Genomic DNA, 24,816 nt, shown 5'->3' with positions numbered 1-24,816 from the left:
GCACCTGGCATCCAACAAGGATGAACCCACTACAATTGGCCCTAATGCAAAAAAAACCCTAAAAAAATCCCCAACCTTCTCCTGCCTCTGGAGCAAGCTTGGCTCGCTGGGACTGGTTTGTACAGCCTATGCCACCCTGGGAAGGCTTCTCCACCACTGGAGCCTGCCCTGCACCAGAGCAGAAGCTACCGGGAGACACGCGGCTGCCACCGGCTTCCCCAGGCACCAGCGATGGGGAACCATTAGCAGGGTTCGTAATTAATTCTGAGAAATGCTTTTGAACTCTCATGAAATCCTGGAGGAGCTGTATTGATTGGCTGTCATTCCCAGGGACCATGGGAGAAGCCTGGGAGGAGCTGGTGTTCACAACTGAGGTGCCGCCGATTGTGTTGGGTGGGATCTGGCCCAGGACACGAGTGGCTGGGCTGGCGTGGGAAGGGTGGCTTGGGAGGCTGTGGCACGGGAGCGTGGCACAGTGCAGCAGGACAGTGTGTCCCTGTGATCAGCTGTGTCAGGGATGGCAGCCAGTCCACCCCAAACCAGCGCTGGGAGGGTCTGCTGCAAGGGCGAGCAGGGATGGGACAAGGGGTAATGGATTTAAGCTGAAAGATGGTAGATTTAGGTTGGATATGAGGAAGAAGTTCTTGGCTGCAAGGGTGGTGAGGCCCTGGCATGGGTTGCTCAAAGTAGCTGTGGCTGCCCCTGGATCCCTGGAAGTGTTGAAGGCCAGGTTAGATGGGGCTTGGAACGACCTGGGATAGTGGAAGGTGTCCCTGCCCATGGGGGGGGGATTGGAATTGGACAATCTTAAGGTCCCTTCCAATCCAAACGATTCTGTGTTTCTGTGAAATAATCAGGTGTGATCCCAAGTGTTTTGTTCATTTGATTAAATCTCACAGGTCTGTCTTTGCTGGCACAGCGCTTTCAAGCTAGAACAGAAGAGTCTGACACCCACCTTCCTACAACCTCCTGTCACAGGGAGTTGTAGAGACCGAGAAGGTCCCCCTTGAGCCTCCTTTTCTCCAGGTTAAAGTGCTGGTTTGGTTTTGGGTGTTGCACCTCTCTACATCACCCATCCAGAAACAAAACCCCCTAGACTGGAGGACTCCTGGGCGCCCTGTCCAACTGCAGTGAAGCCAGAGGGGATTTTAATAACCTGTCATCAAAAAACACCGTGTTGGATGTCTGGGCAAGAGAAGAAAAGAAAGCAGGAAAGGTTGTGGTTGTGCTGTGATTGTCAGCTGGAGGTTAATAACAGCGTTGTGTGTTTGAGGTGGTGTTTGCTTTGCATGGTGAGAGGAGAGAGGGGTGTATTCCCTTAAATCAGGGCATATTGTTGATCCAAGGAATGTCTTTTCCCAGACAGACGATGGTCTTGGAGGCATCTTTGATTACATTTTTCTCTGGCTTGGGAAGCCAGGCTGGTGACACTAAAACTTGCAGCAATAATTTTTGCAGCTGGAGGTTTTGCAGTAGGACGTGGATGCTCAGGGGGTGCTTTGGGAAGTTATTTCCTTTATTTTTCTTGCTGTGTGCACATTTCATCGTTGCAAGCGAGTAGATGAATTAGGTGGGGCTTTCAGGGTCCTTGGGGGTCTCAGCACGGTGGCTGCAGAGACCTCTAAAGGAGGAGGAGGACACAGATGTGGATGAAGAGCTGCAGGGGACCAGCTATGATGGGGTGATGGATGGCTTTCTCTGGCAGCTTTTCCCCCTTCTTTTGAGATCAGCAGTTTCTCTCATCCTGACGGCAGCTCTGCAATGAAACACACACACTTCTGGAAAGCTCTTCTGGTGAATGCTGAGTTTTCCATCCCTCCCTGCATCCCGGCTCTGTCCATCCCCATGTTGGCCTGGCGCAGGGAGAGGAGCGTTTTTTCCTGTCTTTGCAGATGCTTGGAGCAGCATCAGTGGTGAGCAGGACATCACAGCCCTCTGGAGTGCTTGGTTCTCAGCAGAGCTGCAGCATCCCTCCCTGCCAGGATGCTTTCAGTGCCAAGATTCGCCCCAGGGTGCTGGTCCCTCCTCCCTCCCTCCTGGATTTCGGAGCATCCGCAGAGCACACATTGTTTTTTCTCGGAATTGATTCCGAGAAAGAACATTTGCCTGGCTTTTTTTTTTTTTTTTAATATATATTTTCATTACATGGGGTGAGAGATTTATTTATCGACTGCAAACAGCCTCTTTGAAGCTTCTCCCCTGTTCCTGTCCTTGCTCCTTTTTTTTTTTTAATTAACAGCAATGAGGCTTATGCACTCAGACTGGCTGTCACTCGCTATTCCTCCAGAAGCTTTCTTAACCCAGGGACTAATTTCAGCCAAGTTTGACAGAGGAGGGCACATCTTAGAGAAAAGAACTTGCAGGCTGTAAGAAAAAGGGTGGAAAAGGGAAATGCAAATTTCTTCTTGTCTCGAAGGAGAGGCTGCATCAATCGTGAGCTTAAATATTATCTGTCTGGGTGCAAGTGGGTCGGTTAACTCATAGCTACCTTTAGCAATTCACTACATTTTCTTTAAGGAAATGAGCCAAATCATCTTGAGCATAGGGAAGGAGCAGCTGGCTGTAGGGATGCTGCCAGGGAGGGCACGTTGGGATGATGCTAGATGACTTTTAAAGGCCCCTTCCTACCCAAACTGTTCTATTCTATGCTGCCATTCTGCTGTCCCCAGGTTTTGTGCTTGTGCGTGACCACTGAGCTTGCAGTGAAAAGCTGGTGGCTGATTTCTCTCCAGAGGCTCCTGCCTGTACAGGTATCCTGCAGTTCAAAAGGTTTTTTTCAGCCTTTTTCTTATTCTCGCCCTGTACCTGCTGAGATGGATAATCAGCTTTACACTGTTACTGCTCCTGATGCAGATGTTTCACGTGTAACCACCGAGAAGCTCACGCAGGGCGTTTTCACACTGAGGAGTGGGTAAAATCTGCCCCCGGAAGCTTGCCCAAGCTCTTCCCAGTCTTGCTGCAGTTTCCCATTAAGACTGAGGTCATGGCTGGCACCATCACCTGGAGAAGATGAGGCAGCAGTGGTGGCTTTTCGGCATCATTCATGGTCCATGAACTTGCCTTGGAGCTGCAGCTGCTGTTAAAAGTGATTAGTGAGCCTCCAGTTCCCAAAGGAGCTCTGCCTCTCTCTGCTCCTGTCCCAGTTGCAATTGCAGCTGCAGCACGAGGCTGCCTTTTCTGTCCCTTCCCCTGCTGTTGTCACTACATGCACTTTGATTTTGATTTTTTTTTTTAAACCGGGGATTCTCTTCCTTTTTTGTCAGCTCAGAGAATGATTTTCCTTACGCTCTTCGCTATTTGGAGCTGTGGGGGAGGGAGTGACTCAGCCTTTCCCTTGCTCTGATTTGCACAGTCATCCCTTGCTGGCTTTGCCGAGGTTTTCCTTGAGCACCTCCAGTTACGCTCGCTCCATTCAGCAGGAGCTGTCTCCCTCCCTGCCGCATGTTTTGGGAGGGAAGGGCACGGTGGGGAAGGATGAGCCGCCAGCAGGAGCTTTCCCCGTGCCAGGAGGAGAGTAAAGCAGCGAGGAGAACATGCTGCCAGACCCGTGGCAGCTCCAGGTCTCCTGTCTGCCCCTCCTCCGTGTGGACATCTGTGGGGGAAGGTCCAGCCAAGTGAAAATTTGAGGGCTAGCCCGGTCATAATATGAAGAAATGATGGCATTTGATGTCATGGGCTCTCCCTGGGGAGGGGGTGACCCTGGCCATGCTACTGGCACTGCTGAAGGATGCCCAGGCACTGCTGGGAGAGGTGGGTGTGGGTGATGGATGGAGGGTGACGCCGGCTCTGTGCAGGACTGCTGCCAGCTCGCCTTTCACGGCAGAGCTGAACCGGCTGCTAAATACCAGGGAGGACACATTGCTTGCTCTCCACAGGGCTTTCAGACACTGCTGCTCAGCCAGGGAGTCACTAAATCATCTGCCACTCTTGATACCAGGCATTTGGTGTGCTGTGTTCTGTAGAAAAAAACAAGTGCATTAGTTTTCGGGTTAATTATTCTCCTACCCTGGAAGCCAGCACAGCTGCCTGCAAGCTCTGCTTCTCCCTAAAGGGGAGAAGGGAAAATAAAAAGAAGATGAAACCGTCAAGCACCCCAGAGTCTTCCATCTCCCCTCCAAAATCCAGATACCCAAGCCCTGAAAGCAATTTTGATCTGCTTGGGGAATTCCAGCATGTGCCACTTACCCCTTCGTTTTGCAAAGTTGTTGGAGTAGGAATTATCTTTACCTCAAATTATTCTTGTCTCAAATTTTACTTTCTCTCAATTATCACTTTCAAGAGTAGAAATTTGTATGTGTTGAGATCCCTGGTGGAAATGGATAGGATCCAATAGCACTGAGGATTGGTGCTATGGATATGAACCTTCATCATGACCCTGTTGTGCCACAGAAGAAGAGCTGGAAAATAGGGCCTTTTGGCATTTTGGGTGGTGGTCTCATGTCACGGAATCAGTGCCAGCACAGGCTGGGTTAGGTTGCTAGGGCTAGACCAAACTTGTGCTTGGCTGAAGCATCTCTAAGGTACCTTTCAAATGCGTAAGGGCTACCTGGGAGTCCTCATATTGAGCAGCCTGATGCTGGTAGCAAAGGTACCATGTTGAGTGCTCCAAAACAGGGCCTTGACTAGCCCAAAATCTTGGGGCAAGGAGCACAGAGCCCAGGACCCAGTTCTGTCTGATCTTTTTTAGGATCCCTGTTGAATCAGCCCTGTCTGCTTCAGCCAGATGCTTCTGAGAAGGTTTAGTAGTCTTACAGGAGGCAGGTTTCACCTGCCTCTCTCATTAGGTACTGTCTCAAGGAGCTGTTTGCCATGGAAAGTGCACGGAGGAGGCTTTTTCCTGGTAGTGAGAGCTATAAATACACAACAAAAAAGGCTAGTTGGAAGGATGAGGGAGGCACTTTGGAAGGAAGCCATTTCTTTGGTCTGGTATCCAGCAGATACTGTGGTGCACTTATGGGTATGCTGGGGTTTGAACTGTCTCTGGTGAGTAAATATAAACTGAGAATTTCCAGGTATTTTTACAAGAAAACCCAGAAAACTTAGACAATTGTTTCTTGTAATGCCCATGTCACATCACACTTCTCCTTTCTTGAGTCCCTTGGTCCTTGCCCTGGGCCAGCCCATTGCAGCAGGTGGAGTGTAGGTGCCTGGGAACATCACTTTGTTTTTTCTGTCCAGTTCTGGCTGTTATGAGATGATACAGGCATTAAAATCAAATTTTATGCTTTAAGCTTCGGTAGTGACTGATGTGAAAAAAACCTTGTAATTGAGGAGTTGTGGAAGTTGAGCAGCCAAGATGAATATTTGCGTGGAGGTGTAGGATCAAGCTGGGAAAAATGAAGTTGGTCATCACCTGGAAATACTTCAGTAACCCAACTTGGGTTTGATTTGCTTGTATTCATCTTTTTTTTCCCTCTTTTAAGAAATCTAACCACGTCACGAACCCTTTGAGGCCTTTAGTTAAGCATTGTGGTGGTTGTAAAGCATCCAGTGGTGTGACTCTTGTAGCTGTCTTAACTGGATGTCAAGAGGTGGGTCTGTTGGCAAGTTCTTCCCTCCATTCCTTAGTGCTTTTGACGTTTTCCATGTGCCTGCAAGTGTTACACTGAGACTGGCTGGGAGTGTCAGCCAGCAAAGCCTTCCTCTGCTTCTCTCCATAGGCTAACAAGCCTCAGGCTGTATTTTGCCACTTATTTCCCTAATTCTGTCTGTTTATCCAGCAGACACATCCGCTGTGTGCTTCCAGGTTCTCTCTCCTCAGGTTTCTTCCACGTCATCCAGTGATATGACTGAAAACCCATAGCCTTGTCCCTACAGCACCTACGCTCAGCTCAGGCTGTATTAGCTCTCCTCTGAGCACCACTGTCTATTGATTAAAGCATTAGGAGGAACGTCAGCTTGGAAGCAATGGGTTTGATTAGCCAATTATTTTAACAAAAAAGCAGTGAACTTTGATTAAAAGTACATGGGGAGCTGTAGCCTCTGTTTTTTGATGTGCTGGAGGCGGGTCAGAGTGCATCACCAAATGAGGGCATCGGTCGGGAAGCTAATGAGGGGATTTTGGAGGCTGAGTGTGCACATCGTGCATGAGATGTTCTGTGTGACCTAGGAGGCTGGAAAAATATCTGTATATTTAAGTGAGGCTCATGGTTTTTGGCTAGTGAACTGTACTGAGTGCGGGAACTTCACGGCTGCATGAAGGATGTAGAAGACAGTTGAGTTTGTAGGATGCTCTTCTTGAGTCTGTAGGATGCTCTTCTTGAGTGAAAATTGGGTTTAACTTGGATCAATCAGTCAGTAAAGTTCTTATGTCCTGAAAGACTTCAGGTATTCGTAGAATCCTGGAACGGTTTGAATTGGAAGGGACCTTGAAGACTACCTAGTTCCAATGCCCCTACCATGGGCAGGGACACCTTCCACTATCCCAGGTTGCTCCAACCCCATCCAGCCTGGCCTTTAACACTTCCAGAGATGGGGCAGCCATGGTTTCTCTGGGCAGCTAGGGAATCACCACCCCCAGAGCCAAGAATTCCTTCTCAATATCCCATCTAACTCTCTGGCAGTGGGAAGCCATTGCCCCTTGTCTTGTCCCTCCATTCCTTGTCCCAAGTCCCTCTCCAGCTCTCCTGGGGCCCCTTTAGGCACTGGAAGGGGCTCTCAGGTCTCCCTGGATCCTTCTCTTCTCCAGGTGAACACCCCCAGGTCTCCCATTCTGGCTCCAGAGCACAGGGGCTCCAGCCCTCAGAGCATCTCCTCTGGACTCACTCCAGCAGCTCCATGTCTCTCTTATACTGGAGACTCCAGAGCTGGAGGCAGCTCTGCAGGTGGGGTCTCACCAGAGCAGGGCAGAGGCTGGAATACTCAGCAGCTGACTGGTGGGAAAAGCTTACTGCTATCAACACAGCTGTGTGGGCTGGAAGCACTGAGGCTTCAACACGAGCATCTCATGCTGTTTGTTGTTGTTTGGATTGCTCTGAGGATCTGTTGTGGGTTGCAGGGCAGGTGGGAGTGTTGGTGTGGTGTTCAGAAAGAAGCAGCTTAAAAAAAAAATGTGGAGACTCCAGAGAAGGAGTGTCTGCCTCCTCTGTTAGGAAAAGCAAGTGTCTTTTGGAAGGTGGGGGTTTGATTCAAGTCAGTGCCTGCAGAGAGACCCTAAAACCCAAGCAATAGGTGACTGCTTTCTATGTTTTGGGATGGAGGTTGGGCCCCAGTATTTGATGGCCAAATCAGACAGGCAGATGATGGTACAGAGGTGGGGAGGAAGAGCGAGGAGGGGGTCAGGGCAGTGAGTGCATCCTCCTCTTTGGTCTGCCTTTCCTGTTTGCTAATTTTGATGTCAAACATCTGGATGTGAGCTCAGTTTGACCCCTCCTCTGGGGCTGTAGTTGAGGCTCTTTCATGTCCTTCAGCCCTGAGGCTGCCAGGAGGGGCAGAACTGATGGCAAACCATCCAGAAAGGAAGTGATGTGTAATAAAAAAGCTTCTGGCTCCCCTTACATGGGGAAAAGTGCATCCATACCCTGTCAGCACTCCCTGTATTGGGACCATCCTCTTTGCCTCCTAGAGCAGAAGGCTTTGCCCACTGTGATTGTTGTGTACTTGGGCTCACAGCAACCTATTTCCTCTCCTAAAGGTCAGGCTGGACTTCCAGGCCACTTGCTGCTGTGAAGTTTCTTTTGCTTTTGATTAAGCTGGACATAAGACTTTGTAGCTTTGTCCTGTAAGTCTGGGCCAAAGAAAGGTCTCCCTAGGTGAGACCTTGGAATTACTCCAGATTGAAGCTCCCTAGAGGTCCTCTCATCCAGCCCTCTGCTCAACATAGAGCCGTCTTCTACACAGACTCTTGGGAATGGTCCTGTGCAGGGCCGGGAATGTGAGTCTGTGATCTTTGTTGGTCCCTTCCAACTCAACATATTCTGTGACTCTCTGAAACCTGCCTGCTCGGGGCCTCATCCAGCTGAGTCTTGATGCTGTTTCCAAGGATGGAGACCGCACAACCCTTTGGGTCACTTGCTGGGTGCTGAACCATGGCTCAAAGTGCAGGAATTTTCACGTGTTCCATCGAAGTTGCCCAAGGTCCACCCTCAGAGCCGGAGCTGAGCGGGTGCCGCGGTTTGGGGCAGGGAGAGGTCTTTTCCTGCTCCCGCTCTTTTCCATGCCCCTGCCGTTTTCCTATGGGGTTCCTCAGCTCCTCGGGGCCATCACCACTTTCTAGCAAGGCAGCAGAGTGTGTGTGTGCCTGTGTGTGCTGAGAAGGCTTATCGCCAGCTGACCTAATTATTGTAATCTCGCGCTTCCCTAGATAGTGCAGGTTTCCCTGGCTCTCCGGAGGCTTCCCGGGTTTTTCCAAGCTGCTGTTTGATTTATTGTCTGTCTCTTAATAATATAATTCATTCACTCAAGGGTGGGTAAAGCCTGGGAATGAGTTTTGTAGCCAGGCAGGGTGTAATACTTGTGAACTGCCCATCCTGCTCCGATGGCCATCCCGCCGGGTTTGGTGGTCCCAGCCTGCCAGACTTCCCAGGCAGGCTCCCCTGCACAGCTTTCCTTCATCACAACTCCCTGCTCTTCCCTCTGCCCTGACCATACACATGCATCCTCTTTACTGCAGAAATCCTCTGGCTGCCAAAGTTAATGGATGAAAGTTGTGCAGTGACACTTTATGCCCCTGCTCACGGATGCGGAGTTGTTGCCTAGCCTGGTGGTTTTTTATTGTCTATCCCATTTCTTTCATTGCCATTGTTGTTGTTGCCATTTTATTGTTGTTGTTCCTCATCCTATTTTTGATGTTGTTCCCTATCCCATTTTTTGTCTCCCTATCCTATCTTTTTTTTTGGTTCCCTATCATGGTTTTTTATTCCCTATCCCATTTTTTTTTCCTTCTGCCCTCCCTGCTGTAGATTCCCCCTTCCCTACCTGCCCCCTCTTCCTGTTCAAAATGGGTTTATTTTGCTACAGATATAGGGCAGGTGCCTTTCAGAGGTACCACATTCTCTTTTTTCAGCAAGACAGGGATTTGCAGAATGTTAACAAGATTTAACAGGTCCTTCAACATGAAAAAAATAAAGCCTAGGAGAGTGAAAAAGCCTGAAATCCAACACAACAACAAAACATTGCAACTTGGGGTGAGTTCCCTCCATTCATACACTTAATTTTCTTCCTGAAAATTGTAGTTGGGATTTATCCCTGTGCTGTCTGAAAGCCTCCGTGGTCCCTGTTGGGCAGAGAATAACCTGATGTAACGTGGTGTTTCCTTGCAGGAACAGGGCTTACTGCTAAGCTTCCCAGTTAAACCACCTGATGGGATCAGCAGAGGTTATCAGCACCACGGGGGCTCGGTGGCAGAGGGTTTGGAAAACAACCAGTCAGCAGCATTACCCTGAAAACCTGTTTTGTTACGGGGTTTTTTTATCCCCTTGTCCTGTGCAAGTTCCAGTTTGACCTGAAAGGGGGTGGGAAGCATCACTGGAGGAGCAGCTTTGTCCGAGTTGGGGCTTCTGCAGCCCTGGGTGTTACCTTGTGCAGGGCCTGATAGTCTCTGGAATGTAAATATTTTCTCCTGGGGCAGAGCAGCCCATGGAGGAGTTGGGAACAAGCCAAAGCAGAGGCATTGCTGGGAGGATAAGGCCTGAAAGGGCTGGCACTGGGGTTATACCTCATGCAGAACTGAGGCTGCAGCAGTACCCCTTCTGTCTGGGGGAATGTGGATCCCATTTTCCTTATTCCCCTCTTTTTTTTTTGTTTTTTAAATTACATATATATACTTTCCTGAGGTTCCTATGACTTTCCAACGTGTAAGTGAATTACAGTAAGACTTTAAATTAAATTTTTTTCCTGAAGCACTGCTACATCCTTTGAGTGGGTACCCCAAGTTATCCTTAGATATTCTGAATACTCCTCAACATCCTGCTGTAAACCATGAACCAAATAATTAATGCTAAGTAGTTTTGTTTTGGTTTGGGGTTTTTTTTTTGCTTAATTAGCCCCTAGAAAAATCATGGTATTATGGATAGTTGTGGAGGATAAGAGGGCTTTTAAATGAGTTCAATGAGAACAGATATTTTATTCTATTAAAACAGGACACAAAATAATGTAAAGTCCCATTTGAATCCAAAATGAAATCTGTCTTTAATTATTTTACACCATAATGAAGAGCTGTGGAAATGTAGTGTACGTCACCATGACATAAAAGTAAAAATCCTTTGTTTAAAAATACCAAACCCCCCAGAAAAAGAAGAAAGATTTTTTTCAGTGTTTTCTTCCCAGTGTTTTGGCTGCAGTGACTTGACCAAAACAATTTAAAATTCAGCGAGCCAAAGCTGGGCTGCTGGCAAACAAGTGATTTTAAAACATATTATTGTTATTATGTGAATGGGTTCAGCCTTTTGCTTCTTCAGGGCTGAATTCTATTCCTCTGGTGACTGTGACAGAGGAGAAATATGTCCCTCACCCCACACTGGAGGAGGGGACATGTGGGGCTTGAGTGCCAGGTGTCACCTCTGGTTCCGGGTGCTGGAAGACCTTGAGCTGCCTCTGTATGTCATGGTCATGTGGGAATGCTCAGCAGCAGCAGAGTGTCCCCATGGACTGGGAATCCTGAGCAAACACAAAAGTAAGACACTAGCACAGGTTGCCCAGAGAAGCTGTGGCTGCCCCTGGATCCCTGGAAGTGTCCAAGGCCAGGTTGGACGTGACTTGGAGCAACCTGGGCTAGTGGAAGGTGTCCCTGCCCATGGCAGGGGGTGGAACTGGATGATCTTTAAAGGTCCCATCCAACCGAAACCATTCCATTGTTCTATGAAAGCTCCATCAGGAGTGGAGAAAACCTGCTGAAGCCCCAGAATTCTGTGTTTATCTTGCCATTCTTTGCGTTTTCCTCTGAAGTCTCCAAGTCCTGCACTAACTCAGCACTAGACACGAGATTTTGTTTTCTTTATCCTTCATATTGTGTAATATATTGCAAAACTGCCTTTTCCAGCCCCTTTTTAATCTCTACTCCTGAACTGATGGATCATAAATACCCCTCAGATGGGCACCCCTGCACTGTGCAGATATCCAAGAGCTGGGAATGATGGGCTTCCACCTGCAAGGCCCTTGATGTGAGATACCAGCTGAGTATGTAGCGTTATACAGACTTTTGATTAATCAAATCCTCCCCAACCTCTTTTCTTTCCTCTTTTTTTTTTTTTTTAACAAAACTGTGTAGTTTGTGCTCTCTACTGGCATCTCTGAGTTCAAAGGTACATGAGTAGCAGGCATCTTGCTATGATGTTTCTGCTGAAGCTGCTGATGCTGCAATTACAGCCCTCCCCCCATACCCTCGTTATGATTAACTTGGGGGCTCTTAACCCCTTGGGTGTGAGCAGAGGTTGGCCAGTGCAGGGAGGGGGCTTTCTGAGATGCTGATGTGGCCTTTGGTCCCTGCAGCCACGTTTGGTGGGGTTGCAGCATGGTGGAGGTCACCATGGGAAGACCTTCATGGTGAACATGAAGGACCCTTTAACAAAAGAACAAAAAGTGGTGTAAAACTCATTTGTGACTGTGTTTCTGTGTTGCCCCCTGTTGCCTACAGGTCACCCAGTCGCTGCAGGGGGATCAGTCCTAGGTGTCCCTGCCTATGCCAGGGGGTTGGAACAAAATGATCTTTAAGGTCCCTTCCCACCCAAACCATTCTGTGATTCTGTGATCCAAGACCTGAGGTTGACAGAAGGGGCTGGTGTCAAGGACATGGACAGCAGGATGTGTTAGGACATAGGGTTGATGAGTCCCAAGGCTTTCTTGATCAAGGCCAGTTGTCTCTACTGTCATTGCTTCTGGTGGAGGTAAATAGACACTCCCAAACCTCATGTTCATCTCCAAAACATACTACTTGTCATGTCCTGGAAGTACCTGCCTTTCTGTTTGCTTTGTGTTAAGGAACACCTCCCTGTCCTGCTCCTGCCTGCTGGGGCTCAGCTGAGTCAGGCTACTTCATTTACCTCTTTTTGAACAGACCCAGAGATCCCCTGGGTGATAAACGGAGCTGTGCAAGTGCCTGCAGCCTCTTTACACCCTGGGGTTTGTCAGGCTGCGCTTGCCATCCCCACTGCTGGCTCCTTGTCACCCCTGCCTCACTGTGATTTAGTGGGGAATAACCCAAGGGGGAATGGGGCTGGCAGGGAATGGCTTTCTGGGAGATGTGTGGCAACACTGCTGGTGCAGAGCACCCAACAGAGTGATAGTCTGGATGTGATTGCGAAAAAATGCACTTCAAGCCTCAAAAAGGAGGCTGGTGGCTGGCCAGTAACTCTGAAAATTCCTGTCTGGGGAGGTGCTTTCCCTGCTGTTTTTGGGCTGGTTCCCTAAGACAGGCGTTTTCCTGGTGAGTTGGTTCAAGCTGTCCCATCAGCTGCTGGAAGGAGCTAAAAGCTGGAGTTGGATTTGAGAGGAGGGTTAAGCTTGTGGCCTTAGTTCATGATGGTTGGGCAAATCAAAGCTTGGGGAGGGTCTGATCCCCACTTGTGCAGGGCTGGGCATTCCTGCTGCTGGGACTTTGGTCAGTGTGGTGGGTTCACAGGGAGCTGGAGCCCACCCCTGACACACAGAAACATCCTGGGGCTCGTGGGACCCCGATGGGTGCTGTGGTGCCTGTGCTGTGTCATGTCCCTTCCTGGGACAGCTGTTGGGAGCCCAGTGCAGAACCTGGGTCCATCTGGGTATCACGTTTGCTTTCCTAATTGCAGTGGGAAGCTATGTGGGAGACTGTGGCAGGAGATCCCTGTAGACGGGAAAATGGATTTAGGTTCTGCGAGGGCATCCAAGAAGAAATTCTTTTATGAGGAAATCCTTCCCTGTGAGGGTGGTGAGGCCCTGGCACAGGCTGCCCAGAGAAGCTGTGGTTGCCCCATCCCTGGGAGTGTTCAAGGCCAGGTTGGATGGGGCTTGGAGCAACCTGGGCTAGTGGAAGGTGTCCTTGCCCATGGCAAGGGGGTAGAATGAGATGATCTACAAGGTTCCCTTCCAACCCAAACCATTCTATGATTCTGTGATCTTCCTGAGCTGTGAGAGCTGTCTTTGCTGTGGGCAAAGAGCATCATCTGTCTCAGGGAACTGGCTTCAGTTTGGGTGGTCACTCTGGTTGAAGTTACAGTGATTTTTCCATAATACAGTCACTTTGCTGAATCAAAATTGACTGTCTGGACCACATCCAGTCCATGTCACCAGGAGAAGGAGCTAAGGAGGACACTGTCCAGCCCCAGGTGAGGGGAAAACTTTGATGACTGGCACAGTCTAGGGTCAAAAGTATGAGGGAGTCAGATGTCCTGTTGGGTGTATGTTGGGCTCTGTCCTTTCCCAGCCAGAAGGTTTAAACAAGTAGGTAGGACATGGGGGATGCTGCTTGTGGCTTTTTTCCCTGCCTTTGCAAGCAGCTGTAGCTCTTATATTAAAATGTGGAGGAAGCCAGAAGCAGGGACAGCAGTCCTGGAAAGTTCAGCTCTCGTGACACTGATGTCCCTTTCCTTTGCCACCTCTGTCACAGGGGACCTGCTCATGTGGTGTTGGACACTGACCCCCCACAGAATTCCCTGTCCCCCAGGTGCTTCCCCAGGCCTTTGTTTGGTTCTCTGCCTCTTAATTTATTATTATTAGACTAGGAATTTTATGAGGAAACATCTGCTTTTCCTTCTGCATGTACAGAATTAGCGATTTCCCCAATTCTTGTTCTTTTTCACTAGAATATTCAGAGGATCTCGTCTCATGGCTGCTGTGAGTATGGGAACTGATAAAGTCTGGGACTGATGGTCCCAGGGTGACCAGGATGTAAAAGCCAATGTGCAGCTTCTTTTATAACTTAAACATTTGGATGCAGTGGAGTAGTGGGGGTCTGGGATCCAGAGGCAGGTTCGGGAAATCTTATTTGTGGGTGTTGTTGAGTGGGACTTTTTAGGGTGGTTTGTTGGGGTTTTTTTTAGAACTGAAGATAATTAAAGATTCAGAAAATCTCTGAATATACTCATCTGTGCATGGAATCTTTCAGATGAGTTTAACTATCTCAGAGAGGGCATGGTAAGTTGTTTTCCACTTCCCTTTGCAACATGGCAGAGGTTTACTGGATGATTTTTCTTTGCAGTTCTAGTTGAGCAGCTCATGTTGGGCAGAGGTACCTCGTGAGTGAGCCAGCCTTTGGGCATAGGGGATTGTATCTCCTTCAAATCTCCTCCTTGCTTTGCTCATGTAACCCCATCCCAAACATCTCCAGACCGGAGGCCAGGAAGGACTTTTTTCTTTGGTTGGAGCAGCAGGAACCCAGGGAACATTTGCTTTTATCCATTGCCGATGGTGCAGAAGGTGGCTGATGCTGCAAAAACCAACTTGCTGCCACATTTCCATTTCCTCTTTCAAAAATCTTGAATTTGGGACTCACCTGAGGCTTTCCTACCCATGGTTGTGTTGCACAGAAAAGTTTATTCTCCTAAAAGAGGAAAGCCATGATGAATGGGAGCAATTAACGGGTAGGGAGGCAAGATTCCATGAGGATATGAACCTCATGAGGGTCAACAAAGCCAAGTGCAAGGTGCTGCTCCTGGGTCAGGGCAGCCCCTGGATCAATCCAGGCCAGGGATGAACAGATGGAGCAGCCCTGGGGAGAAGGTCCTGGGGGCTGGTGAGGGAGAGGCTGGACATGAACCAGCCCAGAAACCCCCATGCCCTGGGCTGATCCCACAGCGTGGGCAGCAGGGGAGGGGGGGATTCTGCCCCTCTGCCCCCTCAGGTGAGACCCCCCTGCAGAGCTGCCTCCAGCCCTGGGGAACAACAGCACAGGGACGTGGAGCTGCTGGAACAATTCCAGAGGAGGCCATGGAGATGCTGCAAGGGCTGGAGCCCCTCTGCTCTGGAGCCAGGCTGGGAGAGCTGGGGGGGTTCAGCTGGAGAAGCGAAGGATCCAGGGAGACCTTATTGTGGCCTTTGAATATTTCAATGGAGCTTTTGAGAAAGATGGGAATAGACTTTTGAATAGGCCCTGCACCAGTAGGTGAAGGGGTGCTGGTTTCAAACTAAAAGAGTGGAGATTCAGTCTAGATACAATGAGAACGTTTTTTTGCAATGAGGGTGGTGAGGCCCTGGTACAGGTTGCCCAGAGAAGCTGCGGCTGCCATATCCCTAGAATTGTCCAAGGCCAGGTTGGACGAGACTTGGAACAACCTGGTCTAGTGGAAGGTGTCCCTGCCCTTGGCAGGGGGTTGGACTAGATGGCCTTTAAAGGTTTGTTCCAACCCAAACTATTTTGTGATCGTATGAGTCCCAGGAGGAGAGGACCAGCTGGCTCCTCCTAGCATAAAATCCCACCACCCCCCTCCAATCCATCCCGAGTGGCAGCTCCAGCATTTTGGCTGGTGGCCAAGATATGTCCTCTGAATTGCTGCTGCACGCTAGTGTATGGGCACAAAAATGCTTTTTGCCAGTGAACTGCGGGCATGATTAAATAGGGATTAAGCAGCCTCCACGCCTGCCCTGCTGCTGACCAGGCTGTGCTGCTCCTGCCCTGTTCCCTCCCTGCCGGCAGCCACCAGCAGGATGGATTACTTCAGCAGGTTGACATCTCAACTTGGGAGTTGGATGTGTCTTTTAGGATTACGGAGCTTTTCACAGCCCAAGTGCCCATTATATTGCCTGGGTGCCTGGGAAGAAAAGATCTCCTTCCTGGTAATGTTTTCCCTTCAGTTATTTACAAAGGACGGTGCGCGGCGCCTGGAGGAACGAGCGCTCCCAAAGCGTGTGGATCAGCCCATTATGGTGATGCTTTTATTTAGGATGTGGGCTGTGCTCTCTGCCTGCACAGTGCTGCCTGCACGGGGAGTTCTGCGCCGTTGCTGCTGCTCCCATGGGATCAGGGCTCATCCCCTGGGATTCTGGAGTAGCTGAGCATAAGTGAGGTGTTGGTTGCCCGAGGATTGCTGCCTGCCATGCGCATTGTAGGGGTGCACTCACACCTGCATGGTGTACGTGTGCAAGCTCATCTGGCAGGAGAACATCCTTGTTTCACGTCTCCCAGCGCAGTCCCTGCAGCCATCACATCCTACCCAGCCTGCACTCTGGCTCTCCGAGGAGAGACAGTGCAGCTCCGAAGAGCAGACCATGGAGCGTGTGTGAAATCCACATTTTTATTCTCTTTTTTGCTCTTTCTTGAAATATTAATAATAATTGTTCGGTACTTTTGTCTGGCAACATTTTCTTTGTAAAGGTGAAGGATGGCAAGGATGAGATGTCGTGTGGGCTCTTATTCCATTAGCTTTTAGTAGAAGCAGGGGAATGTGGAAATGGATTATGTCTGACTTAAGTCACAGTTTGTAGCATCAGCCAGTGTCAACTAGGTTATAAAACTCAGGCTGTTAAAACCCCTGTGTTTCAGGGGTTGGTGGTTGGAGGCTTTTTATGACCTGCTTCAGATTTTATATCTAGAAAGGCTGATGTATTTGCATGTATTGAATTTGTATAAAGATCTGAGAACAAGACCATGCCTTGCCGTTGTGCTGCAGTCAGAGTGATGCTCCAGCAGTCTCCTTGCCCTGATATCCCGTGCGGTGGAGCATCCCACCACAGGGTGAGCCCACAAACCCACCTCCACTCACCTCCTGCAGTTCAGACAGTGGTTTTCATAGTTTTATGCTGTGTTTTCTTTCCTTTTTCTTATTAATATCCATCACAAGCCAAAGGTAACGTCTTCCCCCCCAGGCAAGAAAGTCCATCTGATGGAAAACCACTCCAAACTCACGCACAGTTTTGACACACTAAAAGACTTTATGTTTCTAAAGGTGATGTGGCTTTGGTTTTGTTTAAAAAGAAGAAAGAAAAAGATCCACTTCCCAACCACAAAGAATTGCTTATTGCAGGGAAGCAAGCTACATAAAAAATTGTTGTCTGGGTGAGAATGAGGGATTTCTGGCTTTCTGGTTATTCCTCTCCCTTCCTTGCTGGATCACTGTGTCACAGGGGCTGTTTTGGGTTGGATTCTGCAGCACTTGTGTTGTCTCCTGGCTCTCTCTGTTTTGTCTTTCCCCCATTTATTTCTGTGTTTGTTTTGATGGCTCTGTTTCAATGCACTGTGGCGTTTGCCTGCTGTGTTCCATGCCAGGCTCATGAGTGGCACTGCAACGTGGCAGCTGTTGGGCTCTTGTCCTGTCACTTGGGCTTTTCTGCATCACCAGGTAGCTGAAATCAGACCTGAGACTGGAGGGATGATGAAATATATCAAATGCTCAGCCAGCCATGGATGAATGAGTATCTGAAAAGCCCCAGCAGCAGACGCTGGATGTGGATTTCAAAGGTGTTTACATTTTAATTAGAAAAAGGTCAGATCCAGGATATAATAATTTACATTTCAGCGCTTTATGTTTTATCTGCGTCTGGAAAGGTACCGGTTTTGCAGCAGCAAATCCAAACCAGGCACGTGATGCTTCGTGGAGATGCAGCAATACCTGGACGCAGGGAGTCATGGTTCATCTCCATTGCTTTTATTTTCCATAGTAACTGTTCCTGCGGGTTGCTGGATACGAGAGCTGGCTGCCAGCAGCGAAGATGAAACGGCTCGCCTCGTTCTCCGAGATGCTCTTGCCGCTTCAGAAAGACACATTGCTAATTACTTGTTGTTGGAAATGGGCTGGATTAGGAGGGAGAAAATATTGCTGCGGGAGGAGCTCATTAAAAGGAGATACTGGGACGGGAGCAGGCTGTGGCTGTGCTGGTAGCCAGGAGTTCAACCCCCCAACACAAATGGTCAAAGGTCCTCCTGCCTGTACTGCTGCCAGAGTGTGAGCTGGTGGATATTTCAGGATTTCACCTGACCTGAAGGTGCTGATAAGAGGCAGATAAGAAGTAGGAAGGGTTGTCCTGCCCCAGCTGCTCACCCCTGGTCCGTGTGGTCAAAGCATCCTTCACCTTCCAGATCTGAAGGGGCTGAAGGGACCTCCTTTCCCCTGCATAGTGTGCACTTCAGCAGTGGCTTTGGGAAGCCTGGCTTGGAGTCTTAGTGGGCAGGCAGTGTGAGGGAGGTGGTGATGGAGGGTTTGACCATGTGCTGTTCCTGTCAGAGAGGCACCGAGCAGAAGAGGGTGTCATCTCACCCTGGATGTCCATCACTACCTGGACAAGGTGATGTCCAACATCACTGTAGGGAGCAGAGAACAATGGGGTGGGTTTTGGAGCCTGGACAAGAGATGTGGCAGTTGGTGTTGGTTGCTCACGAGGCAGGATGTGGTGTCTGGTACTGGGCTGGAGCCTTTCTGTGTCTCACTGCCTCACTGTGTCTCTTCAGTTTGGTTTTACCATTACCCCATGCAGACGAGTAAATCTGGGCTGCTGAGGTACTTCTTGGTTCATGTCCCACGTGTCTCAGAGCAGAAGTCACAGCAATATTTAAAATTTATTTGTTATAAACTCCCGAGGGGGAACAAACACAAGAGAGATGATGGAAGTCCTGTCGCAAAACACTTTGGAAGGTGGCTGCGTTGGTACGTGAAGAATTTGCACCACAGCCGCCTTTTTTAGGAAGCATCTCTTGTTCCTAGAAAAACCTGGGATGGTAAATCGCATGTGGCAAGACAAAGGCTTTCAGGGATCTGTCAGGACAGCTCTGTAGCTCCTCACAGCCTGTCTTTCCAGCAGCTGGCCTGTGATGGCATATCTGAGGGATAAATCTTCTACAGAGAAAAGCTGCTCTGCATTCCTCCTGCCTTGCTTTGGAGTCATGGAGGAATAGAGGATTGGCCTGGGATCTTTTCAGTGTTTAACTGGAGGATAAGTAAGGAAGAGACATGGGTTTTCCAATTAAATGCCTTAAGGGAGTAATTTAAGCTCATATCTAAACAGCTGAGCCCAGGTTGTTGGAAAGATGAGCCATCACTTACCCTGCACTGGAATTTGGTGGTGGTTAGAACTTTTGAAAATTGAAATAATAGTGTAGTATTAATTGTGAAAAACCCTGATGCATGAGGTAGTTCTGTCTGAACCATTATTTTAGTATTCTTTCCCAGTCACCTTGTGTGTTAGCATGAAGTGTTAGCTCCTGGCAGTATAGCTGTGAGGTAAACCTGTTTCCAGCATTCACTGTTTGGGGGTGTGTGTGAGTGTGGAGTTCCTTTTTTTCATCTTTGAAGGCCACAACCTTCAAAGAAAATTGTCATAGGTGCAAAAGCATTTTAGGCTTTCAGCATCCATCCAAGGGAAGAAAAGAACTGGCAAAAGCAATCCCTTTCTTTAGTTTCCTTTGCTGATGATCAACCATGTTGGACCCTGGGCAGGAGCAAGGTTTGCAGTTGTTGTCCAGGTAGCAGGTCCTAATGTTGGTTTGTCTTGCTGAATTGGAGCAAGAGCTGTCTTGTACTTGGGTCACACTAACTCCCTGCAGCTCCAGGCTGGGACAGAGGGGTTGGAAAAATGAGAAAGGCCCTGTGGGTGCTGGTGGCAGCGGCTGGACACGAGCCCAGCTGTGCCCATGGGGGCAAGAGGCCAATGGCCCTGGGGCTGTCCCAGCCGTGGTGTGGCAGCAGGGCCAGGGCAGTGCCCTCCCTGTGCTGGCACTGCTGAGGCCCCTCCAGTGCTGGGGCAGTTCTGGGCCCTCAGACAAGAGAGACATTGAGGGGCTGGAGCGTGTGCAGGGAAGGGAACGGAGCTGGGGAAGGGTCTGGAGCAGCAGGAGCGGCTGAGGGAGCTGGGGGGGCTCATCCTGGAGAAAAGGAGGCTCAAGGGGGACCTTCTGGCTCTGCAACTCCCTGACAGGAGTGGGGAGCCGGGGGTCAGTCGGGCTCTGCTGCCATGGAACAAGGGACAGGACGAGAGGAAACAGCCTCAAGCTGTGCCAGGGCAGGTTTAGATGGGATATTAGGGAAAGTTTCTTGACCAACGGTGTGGTCAGGCATTGGAAGGGGCTGCCCAGGGCAGTGTTGGAGTCCCCTTCCCTGGAGGGATTTAAAAGCCATGTGGATGTGGCACTTGGAAACACGGGTCGGTGGTGGCCTTGGCAGTGCTGGGAAATGTTTGGACTCGATGGTCTTGGAGGGCTTTTCCAGACTAAACGTTTCTGTGATTCTATGAGAATGCCCCAAATGGGTTACTTCTCCATTGCTGCTCTTCACGTATCAGACTCACCACTTGGTTCCTCAAGTCCACAAGCCCAGAGCAACCTTTGGGAGAAAGGGGATGGACCTAAAATATCATAAAAAAATGCTTGTTCTTATTATTTGCTGATTAAGGGTAAAGCTGTATAGTTGCCATAAAAGCTGTACAATCCTGCTAGAGCAAGAACCCCATTTAGATCACTCTTAATAACAGCTATTAATAATAATTATGCATTACAGTAATGCTGATAATTACTAAGTTATAATAAGCAGTTTGCACATCTATTGACTTTTTCTGCTGATGATTCCTCCTTTAATGGTCACAATAATGAGCACAGCATGGGCCCCGTAGAATCATGGGATCCTAGAATGGTCTGAGTTGGAAAGGACCTTCAAGGTCATCTAGTTCTAACCCTCTGCCATGGGCAGGGACACCACTCCATGAAGAGCTCTCAAGAACGTTTCTTTGCTCGATGTGGGAAGATACCAACTGCCTTGGTGCTCAAATGTGGGTTTGGGTTTTTCTTTCAAAAGCTCTTTTTTTTGTACATGTTCTGAGGGTGAGGCAAGATGGGAAAGCTGCTTTTGGGCACAGAGGTTTGTTTCCTGGCTCATGGTACCAGAAGAACAGGAGACCATACAGCTCTCATGTCAGGAAACTGGGGTGGAGAGGGTTGATCTTTTAAATGGGAGAGAAGGTTTAGTGTTAATGGGGAGAGTAAACCTTTACAGGTGGACTTGAATTGGTCTGGATCTTGGTGGATGCTTCCCTTCCCAAGGTACCTCCTGCCAAAGAGGAAGGGCTTCCAAAGGTGTTCCTTTGAAAGGGCCAGGCGACTTCAAAGAGGAATCATCCTGTAGGACCCAGAAAATGGGCCTCTGTAAATCTTTGATCGCCTTGGTTGGGTTCTCTCAAATGGGTTTTACAGACACGCATCTCACACTTGGTAGATTTAGGCAGAGCCCAGAATTCAGTGGGTAACACCTGAAAAAGCTTCCAGAGGATGGTGGCCAAAACAGGGCTCGTCTGAGCTCTGGGACATCCCTGGGCAGGCTGGTGGCATTGGAGAGGGCAGCTACAGGCAAACTGGTGAAAATCTAAATGTCTGAAATGGGTGAGAAATGGGTTGGGTGACAGTGCATATTGGCAGCGGCACCAGCACATCGGGATGTCGATCTCTGCGTCATTACAGGATTCACAACAACTTGGTGCAGACTAAACACGTAAAAATGATTACAGACTGTGGCTGTGTTTTTTCTTATTATAAAGGTTAGATGACAACCACCTCACTGTCCATGCCTGGACACCTGCACCAAGGGATCTTTGTGTACAGTGATGATCCTGTCTCAGGTGTAGGTGATAACTCATGACCCTTAGACATAGGGGAGTTTTCTTCCTGATAAGTGATGGTTTTCTTTAGAGAGATGTGATGGTATTGCAAGATTACTTGGTCTCAGAGTTTCCTACTAGAGATCCATAAATATCTCAAATATGTGGTTTGTGCTGTTTTGTTGTACCTGGTGACTTCTGACAAACCCACTCCCTTTCAGTTCACCATCTCTGCTGTTGCTAATCACAAAATGTTGGTTGGACACAGCAGTGAGCACCCCAAAGGTGGAGGCATGCGTTAGCCCTTGCTCTACTTTGTGCTTTATCATGGGTGTTCAAGGGGAAGCATCCCCAGGGCTGGATTTCCTTCAGTGCCACCTTCAAAAAAAAATTAAAATAGGCAAAACAACTTCAGGCTTTGTAATGTGTGGCCCCAGGGGATGCAGGGATAACCTTTGACCCTGCTTGCATCATCCCAAGTGATGCCATGATGCCACCTGTCCTCTACCTCATATGGTCATTTCTCATGCCATCACTCATGGGAGCCTCCTATTCTCCCAACTCTTTCTTTAGCACTTTCTATTTCATAATTTGTTCCTTCCATTTGGTAATTGGCACTAATTAGCAAAAAGGGTAGAAGCATGACCTTCTCCAGGGCTCCACACTCTCTGGGGCTCCTCCTTTTTTATTTCTTGACTTATTTCTTTTTTCTGTCTCCTTCTTAATGCGCCACATGATTTTTGTTCAGGAGCTGATGTGTGATATTGATCTACATAATGAACCTTTTTGACAGTCTGGGCACATTTGGGAATAATTCCTTGAGAAGAAGAAATCCTTAGGCCAGAACTGCTCGTTCTTGGCAGTTTCCAAATGAAGCCACAATTGTTCAGAAGTGACAGATTAGAAAATAGTTCAGGAGCTGGAAATTACATGAGCTGGGAGCAGATTTACTTTTTTTCCCCCTTCCCTTCCGGATGGCACGTGGCTCACCCTGAATTTGCTTAGTAATATTATACTTGTCTCAAAGCAGACTGTAAATACCAGCTCCTGGTGAAGAAGAGGGTGAGGGATGAAGTCACTGTGTCCTGGGGAGCTCTATGTCTTCTCCCTCCCCACTGCAGGGAAGGAGGTATATGAGTCTTACCACAAGACATTCATCCAAAGCTTAGTTCTTTCCAGACGTAGAATCACAGAACATCCTGAGTTGGAAAGGACCCACAGGGATCATCCAGTCCAACTCTTGGCCCTGCACAGGACACCCCACCAATCCCACCCTGTGTCTGAGAGCATTGTCCAAACACTCCTTGGGGTCTGGCAGCCTTGGTGCTGTGCCCACTGCCCTGGGGAGCCTGTTCAGTGCCCAACCACCCTCTGGGGGAAGAACCTTCTCCTGAGATCCAACCTAACCCTGCTCTGACACAACTGCAGGTCATTCCCTTGAGTCCTGTCACTGGTTGCAGAGAGCAGAGATAAGCAACATGCCCGGCACAGGTCCAGGAGCTGGTGGTTTCTTTTCTTTCCTACGTGATTGGCACTGAGCCCTGGAGAAATAGGGAGAGGACAAGAGCATCATAAAGGCCCTATGTCTTCTGTAGAGCCACTCTCCTGCAGTGAGAGGTTTTAAAAATAAATTCTGTTGTGCTCTCTGTTTCACCTCCCTGCTGGACCATTTACAGTCACACCACCGAGTCAGCATAATTTACTGCCACAGTCCTAGAGAAGCTTTTCGGTTATCATCTTCTTCCTACCCCTCGTCCATCATTCCGGGCTTCTCGCCCTTATCCAGGATATTAAATGTGGACTTATTAAATTAAGCATTTTAGCTTTGGTTTTCTTTCGTGCACGTGTCTGGAGGTTTTCAGCAGTGTGTTTTTTTAAGGAGAAGGGCAGGAAATACATTAGCTGTCCTCAAATGTAGGAATATTACGGAAACGGAACTTTTTTTTTTTCACACGCCTGGAAACTCTAAATGCGACCACCTAGGATTATGATAAATGCAGATGTACAGCAAAAAGAAAAATATCCTTTCCTGTGGTAACCGACGGGCTTTGGCTGCTGGTTTTGTTTTTTGTGGGTTTTTTTTTAACTTTTCTTGTAATTACTGGGAAATATTCTCCTTACCCTCATTTTTATTTCGCTTTTTCCAGGCCCGCTCCGTTCTTGGCGTGTCCCCTGAAGGGATGGAGAACTCGTCGGTGGCGTCGGCCTCCTCGGAGGCAGGGAGCAGCCGCTCCCAGGAGATCGAGGAGCTGGAGCGCTTCATCGACAGCTACGTCCTGGAGTACCAGGTCCAGGGGCTGCTGACGGACAAAACGGAGGGGGATGGCGAGAGCGAGAAGACACAGTCCCACGTCTCACAGGTGGGAGCGGGGCTGTGGGGCTTGTGGCTTGGCGTGGGGATGTGTGTCGAGGCTGAAGGAGCTTTTCCGGGTTTTGTACGTGAAGGAGAATGGGATGGAACGCCGGATTCGGGGCAGCTTGCTTGTCTGGTGGTATTTATGGAGATATATAGATACAGATGCAAATATAGATATAGATATAGATGTGTATATAGATAGATACATACATATAGATATATGTATATATATACACATTTATATACACACATATGTGTGTGTATATATATAAAAATACACGTATGTGTGTGTGTGTCTGTATGTCTGTATATGTATAGTTACTTACATATATGTATGTATGTATATATACACATTTATATACACATTTATATACACATATATATACACATTTATATACACATTTATATACACATATATATACACATTTATATACACACATATGTGCGTGTTTATATATAAAAATACACATATGTGTGTGTGTGTGTCTGTATGTCTGTATATGTATAGTTACTTACATATATGTATATATGGGGTCTCCATCCAGTTGGTAGCGGTCTCCTGATGCTGGGTTTTGGGTTTTCAAGATCTTAGTGGTCTCCTGATACTGGGTTTTGGGTTTTCTGGATCTCAAGGATGTGTCCCTGGAAGTGTCCAAGGCGGGCTTGGAGCAACCTGGTCTAGTGGAAGGTGTCCCTGCCCAAGGCAGAGGGGGTGGAATGATGGCCTTTAGTGTCCCTTCCAACCCAAACCATTCCATGATTCCGTATGAAGGATCCCATCTTTGTCTGATATCAACAGCATTTCTCTGATTTATCTGGGCTGTGCTCAGCTGGAGCTGAGGCTCTGACCCACAGCTCTGGACCTGGTTTGTATTATCTCAGTGTAAAGAGACTGCCAATCAAAGGAACCTTTTCAAGAATAGATTTTGCTGAAGAGGTCTTTTACAACTTGAGGATTGAAGCTGCTGAAAGTGTGAGAAAATAAATTTAAGAATCTAGTGATCCGAAGTACTTCATAGTGCATTTTTTTTAACCGA

The 24,816-nt window shown here is 48.5% G+C and overlaps 1 protein-coding gene across 3 annotated transcripts in view; it reads left to right on the top strand.

The window, feature by feature from the left end:
- The window catches only part of CTIF (cap binding complex dependent translation initiation factor), a 147,757-nt gene that overhangs the window by 5,072 nt on the left and 117,869 nt on the right, over window positions 1-24,816 (top strand). For all 3 annotated transcript variants that reach the window (XM_032676105.1, XM_032676104.1, XM_032676103.1), the window contains exon 2: window positions 23,571-23,783. In XM_032676105.1, the coding sequence (XP_032531996.1) occupies window positions 23,604-23,783 (180 nt within the window). In that variant the 5' untranslated portion in view covers window positions 23,571-23,603. The remainder of the gene's footprint in view (window positions 1-23,570; window positions 23,784-24,816) is intronic.

This window comes from Chiroxiphia lanceolata, chromosome Z, assembly GCF_009829145.1.
Source record: "Chiroxiphia lanceolata isolate bChiLan1 chromosome Z, bChiLan1.pri, whole genome shotgun sequence".
In the NCBI taxonomy this organism is placed as follows: Eukaryota; Metazoa; Chordata; class Aves; order Passeriformes; family Pipridae; genus Chiroxiphia; species Chiroxiphia lanceolata.
Note: the sequence above shows the minus strand (reverse complement) of the source record. Positions and strands in the feature narration are given on the sequence as shown.